The 18452-nt window shown below is 33.1% G+C and overlaps 1 protein-coding gene across 9 annotated transcripts in view; it reads left to right on the forward strand.

Moving 5' to 3' along the window:
- Positions 1-18452, forward strand: part of RELCH (RAB11 binding and LisH domain, coiled-coil and HEAT repeat containing) — a 106858-nt gene that overhangs the window by 22569 nt on the left and 65837 nt on the right. For all 9 annotated transcript variants that reach the window (XR_006602153.1, XR_006602154.1, XM_004745593.3 and 6 more), the window contains exons 3-10: positions 6178-6249; positions 6361-6416; positions 6517-6630; positions 8694-8897; positions 8999-9090; positions 9698-9982; positions 12027-12102; positions 13357-13452. Coding sequence is in view for 7 of the 9 variants with exons in the window: in XM_004745593.3 (XP_004745650.1) it covers positions 6178-6249; positions 6361-6416; positions 6517-6630; positions 8694-8897; positions 8999-9090; positions 9698-9982; positions 12027-12102; positions 13357-13452 (995 nt within the window). In the remaining 2 variants the exon portion in view is untranslated. The remainder of the gene's footprint in view (positions 1-6177; positions 6250-6360; positions 6417-6516; positions 6631-8693; positions 8898-8998; positions 9091-9697; positions 9983-12026; positions 12103-13356; positions 13453-18452) is intronic.

Raw genomic sequence — 18452 nt, forward strand, 5'->3', positions numbered from 1 at the left:
AAACCTAAATTTTAAGATTTAGTCAGATTTAAGAGGTTCATTATTCTTGTTATTTAGGTGTTTTAGTGTTTCTAATTAGGGGAAACATTATTGATGTAAAAGCAAAATGTTATAACCAAGCATAACTAAGAATGAAATGTTATAAATACACGGTGGTTTTAACCTTGTATTTGTAATCTAAAGCTTATACTCGGTCTCTAGGTTTGGGGAGCTAAAGTAATTTTTGATCATTATACAGTGCTATATATAAATAAACTTTTTGTCTTAATTGGAAAAGGGAAGGAAAACATATGTTACTCTAAGAGAATTACTTTCAGACTTGTAGCATTCTTTATGATAAGCTGTAATTGAATCAAATGTGTGATATGTGAGTGAAACTTTCTAAAAAGATTTGTGGCTCTTCACTAACCATTGGTAGTAACTTAAAAGCTTATCTAAAGAACCAGTAATCCAGAAAAGATCCTGTCATCTGTGATTGGATCACATGTAAGCCTCACTAGGAAAGAACTGAAATTTCTTTTTTTTAATTATTATTATTTTTATTACCATATAATGTATTATTTGCCCAAGGGGTACAGGTCTGTAAATCGTCAGGCTTACACACTTCATAGTACTCACCATATCACATTCCCTCTCCAATGTCCATAACCCAACCACCCTCTAGAAATTTCTTTATTAAATCTTTCTTTAGGGACGCCTGGGTGGCTCAGTTGGTTAAGCAGCTGCCTTCGGCTCAGGTCATGATCCCAGCATCCTGGGATCGAGTCCCACATCGGCTCCTTGCTCGGCAGGGAGCCTGCTTCTCCCTCTGCCTCTGCCTGCTATTCTGTCTGCCTGTGCTCACTCTCTCTCCCTCTCTCTCTCTCTCTCTCTCTATGACAAATAAATAAAATCTTTAAAAATTAAAAAAAAAAAATTCTTTCTTTACCTGTCTTGGGCAGAGGGAGATTATAGATAACACAGGTATTGACTGAGTCCATTGTCCCACCATGTAAATGTAGGGTCTGCTCCAACCTTTTACTCAGGGGCTGCTGTTTAGGATACTATATGTTTTTTTTCAGCATCATTCTTACCATCTTTTTCCTAAATTAAAAACCAGGTTCTTTTATCAAGTCTACATAAGTTTTCCTTCAAAGAGGAAGACATCTCTGAATGAACTAATGTTTGTTGAGCATCTGCTCTGTGTCAGGCACTGTGGTGGGGTGGTTTGTATACAATAATTTATTTTTTATCCTTATTAACAGTTCTGAAGAATAGGTCATGATATCCTTATTTTATAGATCAGGACACTGAGGCTCACCACGATTGAACATTTGGTAGCCTCCAAATGAGAAGGGATTAGGATATGGACACATAAGTTCTCATTCCAGAGTCCACAATATATCTTTTAGTACCAGGCCATGGTTTCCACCTGTCCGTACATTCCTGTGGGTGGATAGCCAAATTATGTCTTTCCCATACAAGACTATTTCAGCATAACCATTTTCTTTTAAAAGAAGTAAATTTTTAAAAAGTTTTTCAGTTTAAGTATTTTCTGTTTCTGAATTTAGAAGTGTATATTTTCACATAAAAATTATTTAAAAAGTGGTAGGCACCAGACCAAACTGAGCTTAACCTAACTGAGCTTTCTGTATGTTATTAAAGAAATCTAGTGTTAGTATATACAGCGCACCTCTTAAATTTTTAAGTTTTCTTAAAGATAGCAAGGGACATGCACATTCTAAATATTGGGATTGCCATTTGAAAATTTTATTTTAGACATTCCGAGCATCTGCTATGTGTTAGGTACTAGATATAGAAACATGAAATAAAGTTTCCACTCTCAAGGAATTTGTCCTGAAAAATGTCTATATCTGTAATATAAATAAATGTTCAGTACTTTAGAAACGGTGGTAAGGGCCTTGTTAAGTTTGGGACCACCTGTAACCCTGTCTCCGTTTCACATAATCTGTCTTTTAACATCAGAGTCTCTGAATATCCATTTGCTCAACTAATATTTGTTGAGTGCTTATAGAATACTCGAAGTCTTAAGCTGTTCTGTTAATAATAATGAACAAAATAGACATTTGAAACCTCTGTAACCCTTACATAATCTAGTAGACATTCTAAAATGTCTACTAGGTTTATACCCGGAAATAACCTGGCCTATCTGCTGATTTAGAAGCAGCATCAATAGTCCTCTCATCTGTCTGCTATTGGCCTGCAATATACATATACATATTTACCAGATGAAAGAAACCTATTTGTTTCCTGATGTATTTCTCCTCTAGTACAGATATTTATACTTCCTATTAATAGTACTTTTGGTTTTTCTTATTTTGAGCCTTACTTAAGTCTTCATGATTTTAAATGAGGTAGATGCTCAAGCAAGACTTTAAAGGTAACAAGCTTTTAATATGACTGAAAGGTGTTACAATTTATGTGATAAGTCATAAAGGTCTGAACTAGGAAAATTGCAGAGACAGTTGAGATGGATGGTTTTTTAGGAGGGGGTTACTCAAAGGTTGGAATTAATATGGCTTGGATATTTGATTAATGTGGACTGAGTAAGCACAAGGGATAAGTGAAGAGTAATTCCAGGTTTCCTGTTTGGGTATCTGCATTGATAGTGGTGCCATTAATGGAGAGAGGCTGCAAGCAGAAGAAGGAGAACAGATATGAGAGGAAGATGATGAAATTCATATAGATAGATCAGATTCAAAACTTATGAGACATTCAGATGGGCATGTCCTAGATATAATTAGGTAGGTCTGTATCTTCAGGAAAAGGTTGAACGATTTTTGAATCTTCAGCCTACTTGTCAAAGTTAAAACCATCCCGTTGATATATGTAGGGTAAGAAAAGGGCAAAGATGGTACTCAAAAAAACACCAGCTTTGAGATGAGTGATAGAGGAATCTGTAAGATTTGGGGAAGAGGATTTTTCTCCGGATGAAGATGAATATAGAAAACTAAATATCTGTAAACTACAAAGATTGCTTCTTGCTTTCATTCATTTATTTTTCACTATCTACGAAGAGGCCTAACAGTACTATTCCTTTCTGAAGTCTCTAATAGGCAAGAATTCTCTAAACCCAGGAGGGGAGGTAATGGTACTCTCTTAGGATTGTTGTATCATTTTTAGGAATAGATTTCTATTCTAACTCGAGATCTTAAAATAATTTTCCTATGTCTTAGAACCATTCCTGGGATTATAAAATAAATATTTAAAAATGGGGAAGTGATATTTTATTATGAAGTCAAATCACTTTATAGTTAAAAAAAAAAAAAGAAATCCGGGAAATTCTGACTGGAAAGATGATTTCATGTCTACTATGGGAAAGACCTTGACTCAGCCTTGTTGATTTGAACTCTTCAACAGTGAACAGGAATGGAAATGAGAAAGTACTTGACTCTTGTCATGTCCGAGTCACGGAAAAATTTTTCCAAAATAATGTTTTGAGTTTCGTGCCAAAATGATCAAAGACTAGCAAATATTTCAAGATAATACAGAGATATATTGATTGGGGCACAGGGGATTGCTATTTTTGTTTTTCCGCTTTGAAATTTAACACTTTACCTTTCATGTAAAGTCATGAGAACATGATCTTTAAACACTCAGGTACCTCTAACAGAATACTAGTATTCCACCCCCTGTTGGAAGATGGTAATTTCAACTAATCTAGAGATGCTTATACTGAAATTCATTAATTATTTTGGTAAGACTATAATATGTAATATTAGGATATACCTACATCTTTGCAGTTATTAGTTTAATTCCAATAAAATTGCTGTCAGTAGGGTTAGACTAGTAGTAGAGGATTGAGATAGTGGAGTGAGCAGGTAGGTAGTTGGTTCCTACAGTTTTTTGTTGTTGTTGTTGTTGTTTTTTTTTTTTTTACAAACATACACATCCTTAAACATTTTTATGAAGAATTAAAATATTTGAAAAATACTTGGAGATTGTTTGGTACAATGCATCTCTTTATAGGATAGTTAATTGTGAGCTTTAATACAATATTTTTTAATAAAGAAGAGACAAATTCTTATATATGTGAATATAGCTGTTCAGACCTTTCTTGTGAAACTTTCTCATGTAATTGTAATGACTGAAGTACTTGATCATACTGTGCCTTTATAGAGATATGCTTATAGCTTCAAAGATATGCCTTTGTCTTTTACAGTCTATATTGTATATTAAGAAACATGCAGCAGAGTGAATTCATTTTGATAAGCACTATCTTTTCAAAGTGTTTGTAATTTTTAGTGACATTTGGCAATGTATTTGTAGATGTGCATAAAAATATAAATTCTTGCCGTCTGACATGGGTTTTCTGGCTTTCTGTGCCTTGATCATTCAGTGTTTTGCTCTTAGTCACCTAAACTTTTCACCAATTGAATTTGAGTTTTTCACAGTTTGTGTTTTAACCCTTTTTTTTTTTTTCAATTTATTTTTTTCATATTTCTATCATTCTGGTGCAGGCATTTCTGATCTGCAATTGTTCTGTAATATGTCTTAGTAAATTGTAAGTGATACTGAAAGCATAATACATATACCGATTTTACCTAAGGTACTGTTAAATATTTTTAGATCAAAATCAATTACTTAGAACTTTGAAATTAAAAAAAGAAAGTAAACCTATTTTGTACTTACACACTGAATATGTACAGTCTGACTTTAAAGACAAACTCTGTTTCCAGAAGTGTTTTAGGGAAAATGTTTAACTTTGTTGCACAGAAATGTTTGCAGATCAGCATTGCTAACTACCAAAAAAGAAATAGTAACATACATGTCTTCTGACTTTTAGTTGTGCCTTCATGTTGCTGCAGTGAGATTCTGTGCATCAAAATAATTGGCCTTCATGTACTAGATGTGATTCAATTACATCTTAAGTTTTTAATGAAAATATGCAAACTGAGTGAATCCTAATTTTTCCATATATTTTTATAGCTTTGTTGCCTCTGATAGCATCTCATTTGCCATCTTCTTTTTTCTGTTTATTAGTCAATCAGGGAAAAAATTTGCCATCTTTAAACTTTTTAATTTGCTAGTTTTTATGCAGAGCTATTTAAATACCATCATTTTGGTTAATATCCAGTTGTGACAAAGATTACTTTATTTTCCCAGAGCTTTACTTCATGGAAATGGCGTTTTTCCCCACAGCTAAGCTTGCTTTTTTTTCAGGGCAATATTAATTATATATTTTAAAGAAAGTTGCCAGTTAAGACACATTTAGTTAAATCTTGCTGGCAATGAAACATTTTAAAGAGCTTTTAAAAATGTTTCCTCCATATTCATGTTTATCTTACCAGTAACAAGAGAAGGCTTTGAGTTTCACTAGTTAGTGTCTTTTAACACTAAGAGATACCTATTTGGAGAGTTACCAGAAACTTTGAAATCCTATTTAATTTTACATAGATAGCATCCTTAGGTACTATACTTTTAGAATTGTACACATATACTTTAGGATGGTCTTAAATAGAAATGAAAAAAACAAACTCTTTCAACCCTTTAGCTTTAAATAAAACTTAAAACCATAGGAACATTTTTAAAGATACGTATTTAACATATCTATGCTTGTTTGTAGATAGCATAACTTTGTAGAAAAACTTAAAGCCATCCCAACATTTATTAAATATTTAATCCATGTTCCTTCAAACATCTTAATGAAGGGATATAGTCACTAATGTTTCTGTATATTGATATATAACATTATTCTAGATAATGCATTTAAAGATGCCTTTTTCTTTTTTAATACTAAGGACTTCTTTAGGTATATTTGCTTGGACTTGGTCTAAATTTTGTCTTTTCCCTTAAAATTATTTCACCTGAAAATATTCCATTGCATTTTCTTACCTACACTGAGTGAAGTACAAGCACCCAGATTACCAGTATTTTTCTTTACCTAAATGAGAGTATGCCATAGATTTTATTTTTAAATAGAGCTATTCCCTGTCAGACAGCTAGAACGTTTGATAAGCAGTCCCCTGAATTCAAAAACTATGGAAAACATTCACCAGTTTGCTTGCAAACCAACTCTGCTGCATGCGTTCACAAATTTCATAAAGATTGCATGCTTTCTGTTTTCAATACAAATTGTATTTTTTTTTCATACCCATCCTTGCTTTTTATTTTTTAATTTTGTTTCCCTTTTCTTGGTTGGATGCCTGTGTGTGTTTATTCCAAATCCCTGTCCAGTCCTGGAGTTTGAACTACGGAAAGCCAAGGAGACCATTCAGGCCCTCCGAGCCAACCTGACAAAGGCTGCAGGTGGTGTACATAAAACTTTTTTGAGACTTTTTCTACTTTGACAATGTAGAAGTAGCTGAGATATTTTCAGATGTAAAATAGTAAAGTGTTATTTATATTTTCTTCCACCAGAACACGAAGTTCCTTTACAGGAACGAAAAAATTACAAATCCAGTCCTGAAATTCAGGTGGGTGAATGACAGACCTAAAAGTATCTTCAACATAAAATGGTAGCGCAAGTATTGAAGAAAGGAAACTTATAATATTGTATCTTCTTTTTGCCTGTAGGAACCGATCAAACCTCTTGAAAAGAGAGCTCTAAACTTCTTAGTCAATGAATTTTTATTGAAGAATAACTACAAGCTTACATCAATAACCTTTTCAGATGAAAATGATGATCAGGTACAATTGTTTTTTTGTTGTTGTTGTTGTTTTGTTTTTTTTTACAGTGATTTGTTTCCTTATTAACTTATAGTGTATTTATTTTCTCTTTCATCTAGTTTCTTTAATTTTTTAAGTCATACATAGGGTAAAATTCTATAACGCTAGGTACCAGACATTTCTCTGCCCACATAGTCTGGTATTCTTTTGGCCATGCTCCCATTGCCACACTCAACTATGTCACTTTCTTACTTCTGCTACATCTATATATGTGCCTTCTGAATCTCCCCATTTTCATGTCAGTCATCTCTCCTACCTACTGCTTTAACTCCTTCCTTATCAATTCTGAATTTATAAGCACTCTCAACTTTGTTTTTAGCTTATCCTCTATCTGCCTCTCCAGTGCTATCTTTTGCTTATTCATTATAATCTTGCCAAACAGAAGGGCTTGCATCCCCCTCAACATCTCTGGTTCCTTCAGGGTTTTGTGCTTTTGTTCATTCTTACCCTTGTCTCTGAAACAGTTAGTTCCCTTATCCTTTCATTGCCATGTGCCTTGTAAATACCTAAGCCTTTTCCAAGAGAGTACACAGGTCATCACCCTTCCAAAACCTTTCCTTCTACCTCAATACAGAAACTGACTCCTTTCTCTGAATTCTTCACAGCTCTTTAATTATCATATCTGTAATACTAAAAAGTGTACCTATTTATGTCCTCACTCTTGAATTGTGAAAGCCCCTGAGTGGAGACAGTATATATTCTTCTTTCTAAGCACATGGTAGATAGCTAATAAATGTTTGATGAATATAGATGGATAAATGGATATTTGAATAATATGTGTAGTAGTCATTTAATAACTGTTTTTAAAAGCTTAAATTTGTTTAGTTCTTATTGTAGGCCATGCACTGTGTTAAGATCTTAATAGACATTTTATTTTATCCTTACAAAAACCCTAAGAGGTGAGTATTATATCCATTTTACAGATGGCCTGTTTGAGTTTCAAATTAATTTATAACAATGATAAACAGAGCAAATATGAATTTCACCTTAGGTCCAATTTCTCCAAAGCCCCTGCTTTTAATAGCTGCCTTATATTTGCCTCACATTTAAGCCTCAATAATGGCTATTTTCCTTATTCAAATAAAGCTTCAAAGGAATAAAAAGGTCACATTTAGAACATTCAAATGAGTATGCCATAGTTTCTCAAAGTGGACTTCCCAAATAAATTATAAATAAGTAAGTTGCAAGATATCAAATTAATACTAAATTTTGATGTATTAGAGAAAGAGAGAGAATGGTAGGACAATATATTGGCATAAATTAATTACCGTAGATTAATCTGGAATTTTATAAAGCTCTTCAAAAAATCTTTGCTAATAGAGTGCTTGAGGTGCTCTGCCTTTTTGAACTTTAGTAATAAAATTGTATTAGACTGAATTCAAGAGAATGTTTTATATACAACAGATTGAAGAACAGCTATTTGGATTCTGAAAATTGTCAGAAGCATTTTTAATAATGTAAATTAGATTCAAACAGCTATACCAAGAAGGCAAGCAGATTAAATTGCTTGCTTACCCACCAGAGATTACACTAAATATATATAGGTTAGAATAATAAAGAAAGGAGGAACAAAATTAATGCTGTCAAGTATTTTACTTTTAAATAATGGGTACAACTTACAAACTAAGATTTTTCTTAATATAGACATGTTCGTATGACTTCATGCAAATATTTAAATATATTTTACAAGCTTGAAAATTAACACAATCTTGAAAGTTAAGAGTTTACATTTTTGAGAGATTTAATAACAAGATTAAATGTGCAACATTTTGACATCCAAAACAGTTAAACCTGTTTACCTAGAATATCAGGAAACTTACAAGAATAATATTAGACAGTAGAAGATGTAAGTTTAACAATGATGTTTTCACACTTGGAACATACACTTTGACATTACAACAAAACTATGATTGTGTTGGGTTCTCAAGATATTTGCTATGAGGAATAAAATGAATCTCAAAAATGCAAGGTAAAATTTCTTCAAGTTTTATTTAATATTATTATTATTATTATTTATCTTTTAGGATTTTGAACTCTGGGATGATGTAGGATTAAACATTCCAAAACCTCCAGACTTATTGCAACTCTACCGAGATTTTGGAAATCATCAAGTCACTGGTAAAGATCTTGTGGATGTGGCCAGTGGTGTAGAAGAAGATGAATTAGAGGCTCTTACACCAGTTTTAGGCAGCCTTCCTACAAGCCTTGAAACTCCTCAGACTGTAGAGGTGAGCAGCATTAACTAGTCAAGTCCACAAAAAGTATTTAAATTGTGTAAAAGCATGCTATGAGATCTTAAGTTTCTGTTTTTCTCCCATTTTGATTTTAGAACTCCTTGCTAGTACAGAAATTAGAAGATAAAATTAGTTTATTAAATAGTGAGAAATGGTCTTTGATGGAGCAAATCAGAAGACTTGAAAGGTTAGTACTTAATCATCGTTTCTTAAAAAGAACCTCTTAAAGTTTTTTTAAAAATTGACAGATTATATAAATATATAAGATAATATTTCAGTTGTAAGACATAATTTTTCATATTCTGATACTTCTAAATAAAGTCTTATATTTGTTTTAAATATTTAATATGCTCTTTTTCCCCCAAAAATGTTATTAAGTTATTATAATAATCATGTAATTGGTTCCCCATGGTTGGGTCAGCATTAATAAAATAACTTCTTCACACTAATGTTGTAAATATTTCCCACTGATTATTTCATTTAATTCTTATTATAATCCTGTGGATTCGATAGAATTATTCCCATTTTGCAAATACAGAAAGGAAAGTTAAATGCCAATTCAAAACAGAGTTTATAAGGCCATTTTTATGCTTCATTGATAAAGAGTTTGTAGTTATACTTTTAGGTGTATGAAGCATTCCTTTATAAAGTACAGAAAAGCTTAATCAGTTGCCGAACAATTTTCTGTCAATATGTTATACTTCTTAATGCATGAAACCTAGTATGAGATTTATGCTATTTCCAAAGTTTTAAGAACATAGTTGTTCTCTGATAATTTCTCTTTCTTTCTACAGTGAAATGGATTTCCTCAAAAATGAACACTTTGCTATCCCAGTAGTATGTGACTCTGTTCAGCCTTCTTTGGATCATAAAGACTCTGAAGACAGTGGACAGAATCCAGTTATAAGTAGCTCAGACAAGCAAAAAGACAAAGATATCCATCTTTCAAAGTCAGGTGAAGTTGATTCCGCTATTCCTAAGGAGAATTTCCCAAATTCTGTCCCCAGGAGAGAAAAAGAAGAAATGCCATCTTCCTCTCCATCAAGTAAAAACACAGTCCATTTTGATAAACCTAATAGGTTAGTATGCAACATATGTTTGGAAATGTATCTTTTTTTTTTTTTAAGATTTTATTTATTTATTTGACAGAGAGAGATCACAAGCAGACGGAGAGGCAGGCAGAGAGGGAGATAGAGGGAAGCAGGCTCCCTGCTGAGCAGAGAGGCCAATGTGGGACTCGATCCCAGGACCCCGAGATCATGACCTGAGCCGAAGGCAGCGGCTTAACCCACTGAGCCACCCAGGCGCCCTGGAAATGTATCTTTCAGTTATTTTAATACCTTGCAAAACTGGAAGAGCTTCATTTCTTGTTTTGAGGGTCAGATGTATGAATTTTTACATTTGGCATGAACTTAGCACAAGATACATGTCTCAAAAACATATCACAGAGTAATTGCTAAGTTCAATTACATTAAAGAGGGTTAAAACATAAGTGGGGTATCTTCTATCTTAGCAGAGTACTTAAACCCACAAAATAATTTGTATGTTCTATGTGCTATAAACTCAGCCAGTGATTTTTTTTTTTTATTTAATCATTTATTTGAGAGAGGAAAAGAAAGCATGCACGCGAACACAAGTGGGAGGGGCAGAGGAAGAGGAGCGAGAATATGAAGTAGACTCCCTGCTAAGCACAGAGCCAGTACAGGGCTCCCATCTCACAATCCTGAAATCACAACCTGAGCCAAAACCAAGAGTTGACACTGAACCAGCTGAGCCCCTGTAGCCAGTGATTTTTACCTTTTCTCTGTTCAGTCATTAACAGACTCAATAGAAGGTTTTGATACTGCATAGTTACCAGTGGAAAGAGGGGAATTATTTCTGCTCCTAGTCCTTTTTCTTGTGTCTGCGTCAATTACTAATACTATATCATTAGTCTTCTCTTGATTCATTTACTTAATTTTTATGGGTCTCAGTGATTGAAATCAGATGAGATAATGGTGGTACCTGCCCTTTACGATCAGGTTTTCTAATGGAGGAGATAAAATATAATTTAAAAATTTTTTAGGTTGTAATGTGAAAAAATCATTTTAAGAAAGGAATATTTACTCTGCTCTTTTCTTATATTCTAAGCACAGTTCTAAATTCTTTCTGTATCCTAACTTATTTCATCTTCACAAATATCCCATGGTACAATTCTGAGCCACAAGTCATGCTTCCTCCTTCTATTAAAAGACAGGTATTTCACCTAGTGTTGGGAGATTGGAAAGTACAAGTGATTTCTTTTAGATTTATAGGTACTCACGATTGATAAGAAGTATTTTTTTTTTAAACAAATCTTTCCACTGATGAACCACAACTTTTTGTGTACCTACTAAGCCACGTTTTTCTTTAGGTATTAGAAAGGTTACAAAGTTTAAGTACATATGGCCCAGTCTTCAAAATGTATTTTGTAACTTTTAGGGTTAGACCTTTTCTTTGTGGATTGAACACTTACAGCATAACTTAGTTATATTTTTATGAATACTACTACATAGAAACTAGTGTCATTTTGGAGATACGAATGTTTTAAACTCATTTTTTAAACATTAAAAAGTTAATATTTTCAATTACAAAAAAAATACTTTACAATATACTGTGAAGGTTGACTGAGTCTCTGCTTCATTTATCTCTGATTTTTACCTTTTTATATGGGCTTCTAATATTAAGGTTTATCATTATCATTAGAGAGGTCTGCAAAACTAATTTCTGCCAGCACCTTTGTATCCACTGTTTACTTTTCTGGGACCAGAGGGAATGAGGGAGAAAAAGTCCTCATTTCAGATTTTGCAAATACTTTCTGTAATCATTGACCTGTTCTACATTTCAGGTTTGATCTGTTGATATTTATGGCTGTCCGTTCATATAACATCAAACCTTTTAAAAATCAGTTATTGCTAATTTTTTCCCCCTCTGTAATTCTCTAGGGAAGTATCCTTCGAGTCATTGTTGGTTGAAAAATCCAGTTAGCATTTGTGGGGCAGTATTAATGCAGGTTTTGGAGTTATAACACGCAACTTACCTTCTCCTACATGCCGGTAGTAACCGTTTGGTATATGTCCCCTTTTCATTCAATTTTTCTTCTAGGAAATTGTCTCCTGCTTTCCACCAAGCTCTACTCTCTTTTTGTCGAATGTCAGCAGATAGTCGTTTAGGATCAGAGGTAAATTATATCATATATTCTTGGAACTGTCTTAAAATATTTGGTTTTTCTTCTCAGTATCTCATCCAAAAGCAGCTGTGATAAGACTCCATTTCAAATAAACATCTATTTTTTTTTTAAATAATGCTCTAAGAAATAATTCCTAAAATTTTAAACTTTTAAGAAAGATAGTTGATTATTTCTGGCCTTTCAGTTAAAGTTTTGTTTAGTATTAAAGTGACCTTTTGTAGTCTATTTTTAATTTGTTATATCTGACATATGGTAACATGCCTCTTTTGGGTATAGTTTGGAAACCAGTATAAGTGTACATATTGTTTATATTTCAGTTATTTTTAGATCACTCCATTATTTCATTAGGCATGGTTATCTTTTTTTTTTTTTGTAAGATTTTATTTATTTGAGAGAGAGAGAGCACAAGTGCTGTGGAGGGGTAGAGGAAGACCAAGAAGCAGACTCCCCACTGAGCAGGGAGCCCCACATTGCTAGACGATGCTAGACTGAATCCCAGGGCCTGAGATCATAAACTGGGTTGAAGACAGTCGCTTAACTGACTGAGCCACCTAGGTGCCCAGCAGTGGTTATCTTTGATGGCTGAGTTTGTTAGCTCTCAGATTATTGTTCCCTGAGTGCTTTGTAATTGTTGGAGGTTCATCTTGACAGGATATTTTATTATTTTTTTCTATCTTTATACTCTTCCCCTTTTTAGTTGTTGTGTTGTGGTTGATTCCACTCGACCTCTGGTGGGCTTCAGTTTCACAATGTCATTGCTAATAGAAAAGAGCTAGAGGATGGCTTGGTTGCATTTCTGGCAATCCTCACAGCAAGTCGGTTGGCCTCTGGGGCCACCTCTTGTATGCAGCTTCACTCTAGCAACTCTCGCCGAAGGCATAGATCCTAGCTCTATAGGGCATCTTTTCAAGAATAAAAGAAGAACCGCTGAAGCTACATCTGTCCTGTGTTATCTGTAGTTGTTCCCAGAACTACAGCCTAGTAGGGCTCCTTGGATTCCCCCTTGCTTCTTCCTGGTGTTTTCAACCCATTTCGTGCTTATAGAAATGTTTATCCTGTGTGAAACACAGTTCCTGTTCTTGTTGATGGGGATGTCCTTATTATTCCCATGACCATCAGCAGATGGAATTTTGGATGCGTGCTTGGAGCAGAGGTGGCAGGGTCTAAAGCAGGTTCTAAACTTCAAGAACCATCATTCATGGAAGTTCTACACCGTCATCATTTATTAATGCTTTGGTTTTCTAGGTGTCTCGGATTGCAGACAGTGAGAAGAGTGTTATGTTAATGCTGGGGCGCTGCCTGCCACACATTGTTCCTAATGTGCTGTTGGCTAAGAGAGAGGTGAGACACACAGAAGTGTTTTCATCCCAGTAATTCCATCATGTTGTCCATTTTCTGTCATTTTGAAGTTTAGTGTTATATTTTTATTTTGTTAAAGTCTATTACTTGCAATCATATTCTTACTTTTGTGCATGCATCTCTGCTCCTAGAAAATGGTTTTACACCTCTGTCAGGTGAGTTCAGTAAAACTGCATGGTATTCATGTTTTTCCAATTGTGCTTAAAGCAGCATTAGCTTCTGCAACACTAACTATTACTGTAGGTCCATTTATGTGCCATGAATACTGTATGTTTTTTACATTACCAGTTAACTAATTTATTTTATCTCTGTTTTTGATATGATATGCTTGATATGTATACAAAAATAGACCCTCTTCATATTGAAAATAACTGGGACTAATAATGTAACTTTTTTCCTAAATGTACTTGTAATGACCTTATAAATGTTAGTTTTATTATATTTGTTTGTCAATAATCACACTTGTCTTACAATGATAGGATAGTTGTAGTATTGACAATAACTTTTGAAAGTACCTTCTTTTTCTTTTCTTGTAGTTAACTCTGTTACTGACAGATGCTTAAAATATCCAAAATACAGTAGCCAGTATCTTTTAGTCCAGATAGCCTCTGTATGAGCCATAGTGTGAGGAGTTATCTTTAGAGTTAAATTTAGCCAAGAAAAGAGCAATAAAAAGTTACCCATAATCTAATTTAAATGACAGTGGATGATTTATTTGTAACCAAGTTTAATAATTTATTTGAACTATTCAATTTATAAACATGACTTCCAGTTAACAAAATATTTTTTGTATAAAATGGGTTAAGAATATTTTAGAATATATCCTATAAGTCTTCTGTTATCCTCTTAATATTTACCTGATTTCAATCATAATTCTTGGGACCTACAGTATGATAGGTACACAAATGCATTGGCAAAACCCATATAAAGCTTATACTTAATTATCCGTTTAGCACAAGAAATTTGTACTGATCCTCAAGAAAACTTATATGTAGAAACTTACATGTAAAACTTATATTAAAAATGCTTATTCCTGTAGGTGTTTTGAATTGAAAAATTTAAAAGACTGTTTTCTTACTGGTGGTTTTATTTTACCTAATATATAAAAATAGTTGTGAGATATTCGTTAAGTGTGGAAGATTCCTGTATCTTGAAGGATCAGTGTCCAATTTCAGATTGTTTTGCAGTTCTGCCTGGCAGAATGGTGTTTGAGCTTCTTTTCCTTTTTTAGCTTGTAACATAATCCATGCAATGCATTAATGTTTGCATCCCTTTTACTATGTTTCCTTAATATAGTATTTAAAATAGCACAGAAACCTAATTGTTATGAGATGCAGTTTAAGCCTTATTTTAATTTTCCCTTTTTTATTATAAAAGATTCTACCACTAAAATCTGATTGTACTGCATGAAATATTTATAAATTTGCATCATCAGTAATCAGATATACTATATATATATAAATATATATGTAACCATATATATTTATACATATACACATTTCGTTTGTGGTATGATGTTTAGTTTTATGGCTGGTTTAAGTTTTTTGTATTTTAAAAATATATACTTATAATTCATGAAGGAAGTGATCGTTTATCTTTGTTGATTTAATTATTTGTACATTATTTTATCAGAAAATTTACCATTTATAATATATCAAAGTTGTATTCTCTTGAAATTAAATTGATAAATAATGAAGTTTATCTTGGTTTGGTTTGAAACCAATCCCAGGGCATGAAAGGAAAAAACTTCTATTTCATTTCATGCTTTGATATTAGATTACCTTTATTTAATATTTCACCTTAATTCCTTAAATACATATTTTTAAAAAGGTCTTGTGATTAAAGGATTAATATTTTGATTTTTTCTTATTTCTCAAGTTTTATATAATCTTTTATCAGGATAAGCCTTTTTATTAATATGTAAATACAATTAAAATGCCCTTCAGTAAACTGGTCATAGTAATATCCTAGCTGGTTATATAAATAAAATCATTAGAAACTTGATTTAAGGTTTTGGTTAAGTAACACATTTACATGGTTAACTTCTTTTAAATATAAAAAGATAAACAACAAAAACTCTTCCCTTGTCACTGAGCCACCATTCCACATGCAATAAATGTTATTAGTTTCTAGTATATTCTGTTAAGTCCTTTGCCCATTTTTTAATTAGGTTGTTTGTCTTTGTTTTTGAGTTGTAAGAGTTCTTACAATTCTGAATATTAAGCTCTTATTTTATATATGATTTGCAAATATTTCCTTCCATTTGGTAAGTTGTCTTTTCACATTTTTGATAATGTCCTTTGGTGGACATTTGAATGTTTTTCGTTTGTTGCTTGTGTTTTTGGTGTCAAATCTAAGAATCTCTTGCCAAGTTTGGGGCCAAGAAGATTTATCCCCTATGCTTCTTTCTAATAGTTTTATAGCTTTAGCCCTTTATTTAGGTCATTGATCCATTTTGTATTTGTATATGGAATGAGGCACGGGTCTATTTTTATTCCTTTCATGTGATTGTGCAATTGTCCCAGCACTAGTTGTTGAAATGTTTCCCCCTTGAATAGTTGTGGCACCTTTGTCAAAAATTAGTTGTCTACAGATGTTTGGATTTATTTCTAGACTGTCAGTCCTGTTCTGTTGGTCTTTATGTTTATCCCTACACCTGTACCAACCACACTATTTTGATTATTGTAGCTTTGTACTAAGTTTTGAAATTGGAAAGTATGAATTCACTGAGTTTTTTTTTTCTTTTTCAATATTTACCTTTTCAAGGCCCCTTGCAGTTCCTTAGGAATTTAATATTCTACTTTCATTCTGCAGTTAAACATCATTGGAATTTTGAAAGGAATTGCCTTGAATTTTATAGATCACTTTAGGGAGTACTGCCATTCTTTTTTTTTTGTTTGTTTAAGTTCTTATTAATTTATTTGAGAGAGAGAGAGAGTGAGAGAGGAGGGGAGGGACAGAGGGAGAAGCAGACTGCCCGCTGAGCAGGGAGCCTGATGCGAGGCTCACTCCCCGGACTCTGGGATCATGACCTGACTGGGGATGAAGGCAGACACTTAACCAACTGAGCCACCCAGGCACCCAAGGAGTATTGCCATTCATATGGCAGTAATTCTTCTAATTCATGAACATGGGATTCTTTTCATTTATTTATGTCTTTAAATTTTTCCAGCAGTGTTTTGTAGTTTTCATTGTGTAAGTCCTTCACTTCCTTTATTTTGGTTTTTTTAAAGGTTTATTTACTTATTTTAGAGAGAAAGAGGGTGCATGTGTGGGTGTGAGAGGGGCAAAGGGGGAGAATTTTTCATGTAGTCTCCTTGCTAAGCACAAAGCCTAACACTGGGCTCCTTCCCTTGACCCATGAAATCACAGCCTGAGCCCAAAGAGTCTGATGTTTAACCTACTGAGTCACCTAGGCACTCCTTTTGTTACTTTTTTTTTTCTTCACTTCAAGTATTTTTATTGTTTTGGATGGTATTATAAATGGAATTTCCCCTTAATTTCCATTCAGATTGTTCATTGCTGGTTTATAGAAACAGAACTGATATTTGTGTGGTAATCTCTTACCTTGCAACTTTGTTGAATTAGTTTATTAGTTCTAGTAGTTCTTTTGTGGATTCTAATGTGATTTTCTTTATCTGGAGTGACATTATCTATAAATCTTCCTTTCCTATTTTGGATAGCTTTTATTACTTTCCCTTGCTTAATTTCTCTGGCTAGGACTTACAGTACAATGTTGAATAGCAGTGTTTTGAGAGAACAGATATTTTTTATCTTTTTCCTGATTTTGTGGGGAAACCTTTCAGTTTTTCACCATTGAGTATGATACTGGGTATGGGTTTTTCATAAATGCCTTTTATCATATTAAGGAAGTTTTCTTCTATTCATAGTTTGCAGTGTTTTTATCATGAATGGATGTTGAATTCTGTCAGATGCTTTTTCTGCATCAATTGAGATGATAGTTATTTTCCCTTTGTTCTATTGATGTAGTATAATATGTTATTGATTTTTCATATATTGAACCAGCCTTGCATTCCTGGGATAAATCCCTCTAGGTCTCAGTGTATAATCCTTCTCATGTATTGTTAGATTGGGTGTTAGTATTTTTTTGTACATTTTTGCATCTAAAAATTTCTGATATATTTGTTCTATAGTTTTAACACTAACTGAGAATTGCCTGGCCTAACATGTGGTCTATTCTTGAGAATGTTTCATGTGCACTTGAAAAATAAATCTTTTGCTGTTGTCAGGGTGTTTTATATATGTCTATTAGATTTAATTATTTTATAGTGTTCAGGTCCTCTGCTTCCTTACTGATCTGTTTATTTGCTCATCCATTATTGAAACTAGGGAATTGAAGTCTCCAAATACTATAGCACTGCATTGTATTTTTTCAGAAATATTTTGTGCATGTAAGCAAACTCAAATACAGGATCTTTCTTTCATCACTTACACAAATGGTACTACACTTCTATGTACTATTCTTTACTTTGCTTTTTTTCCATTTAACATTATATTTTTGTATCACTCTATGTCAGTATATAAAGAACTTCCTTGTTCTTAAGCCTGCATAATACCTAGTCTTTTTATAGTCTTTTAAACATGTCTTAAATTAGTGTTTTTCAGACTCTATTGGCCACACTTAGTAAAAGACATTTTATGTGATGTGCCAGTATATAATACATATATATAATTAAAATGAAAGTTTGACAAACCAGTATTGCCTTTACTGATTATGAAAAGTTAAAAAAGAAGACAGTCAATATCAAACATAATTTTATAAATATTTTTAAACAATAATGCCTAAATAAACAATAAAAAAGAAAAGAATGCTCTTCACAATAAATGAAACAAGATGGGATGGAGAGGGAGACAAACCATAAGAGACTTATTCTCACAAAACAAACTGAGGGTTGGGATGGGGGGGGTGGTAGAGAGAGGGTGGTGGGGATATGAACACTGGGGAAAGTATGTGCTATGGT

This window comes from Mustela putorius, unplaced genomic scaffold (genome assembly GCF_011764305.1).
Source record: "Mustela putorius furo isolate JIRA1106 unplaced genomic scaffold, ASM1176430v1.1 tig00003858_pilon_pilon_pilon, whole genome shotgun sequence".
NCBI classification, from domain to species: Eukaryota; Metazoa; Chordata; class Mammalia; order Carnivora; family Mustelidae; genus Mustela; species Mustela putorius.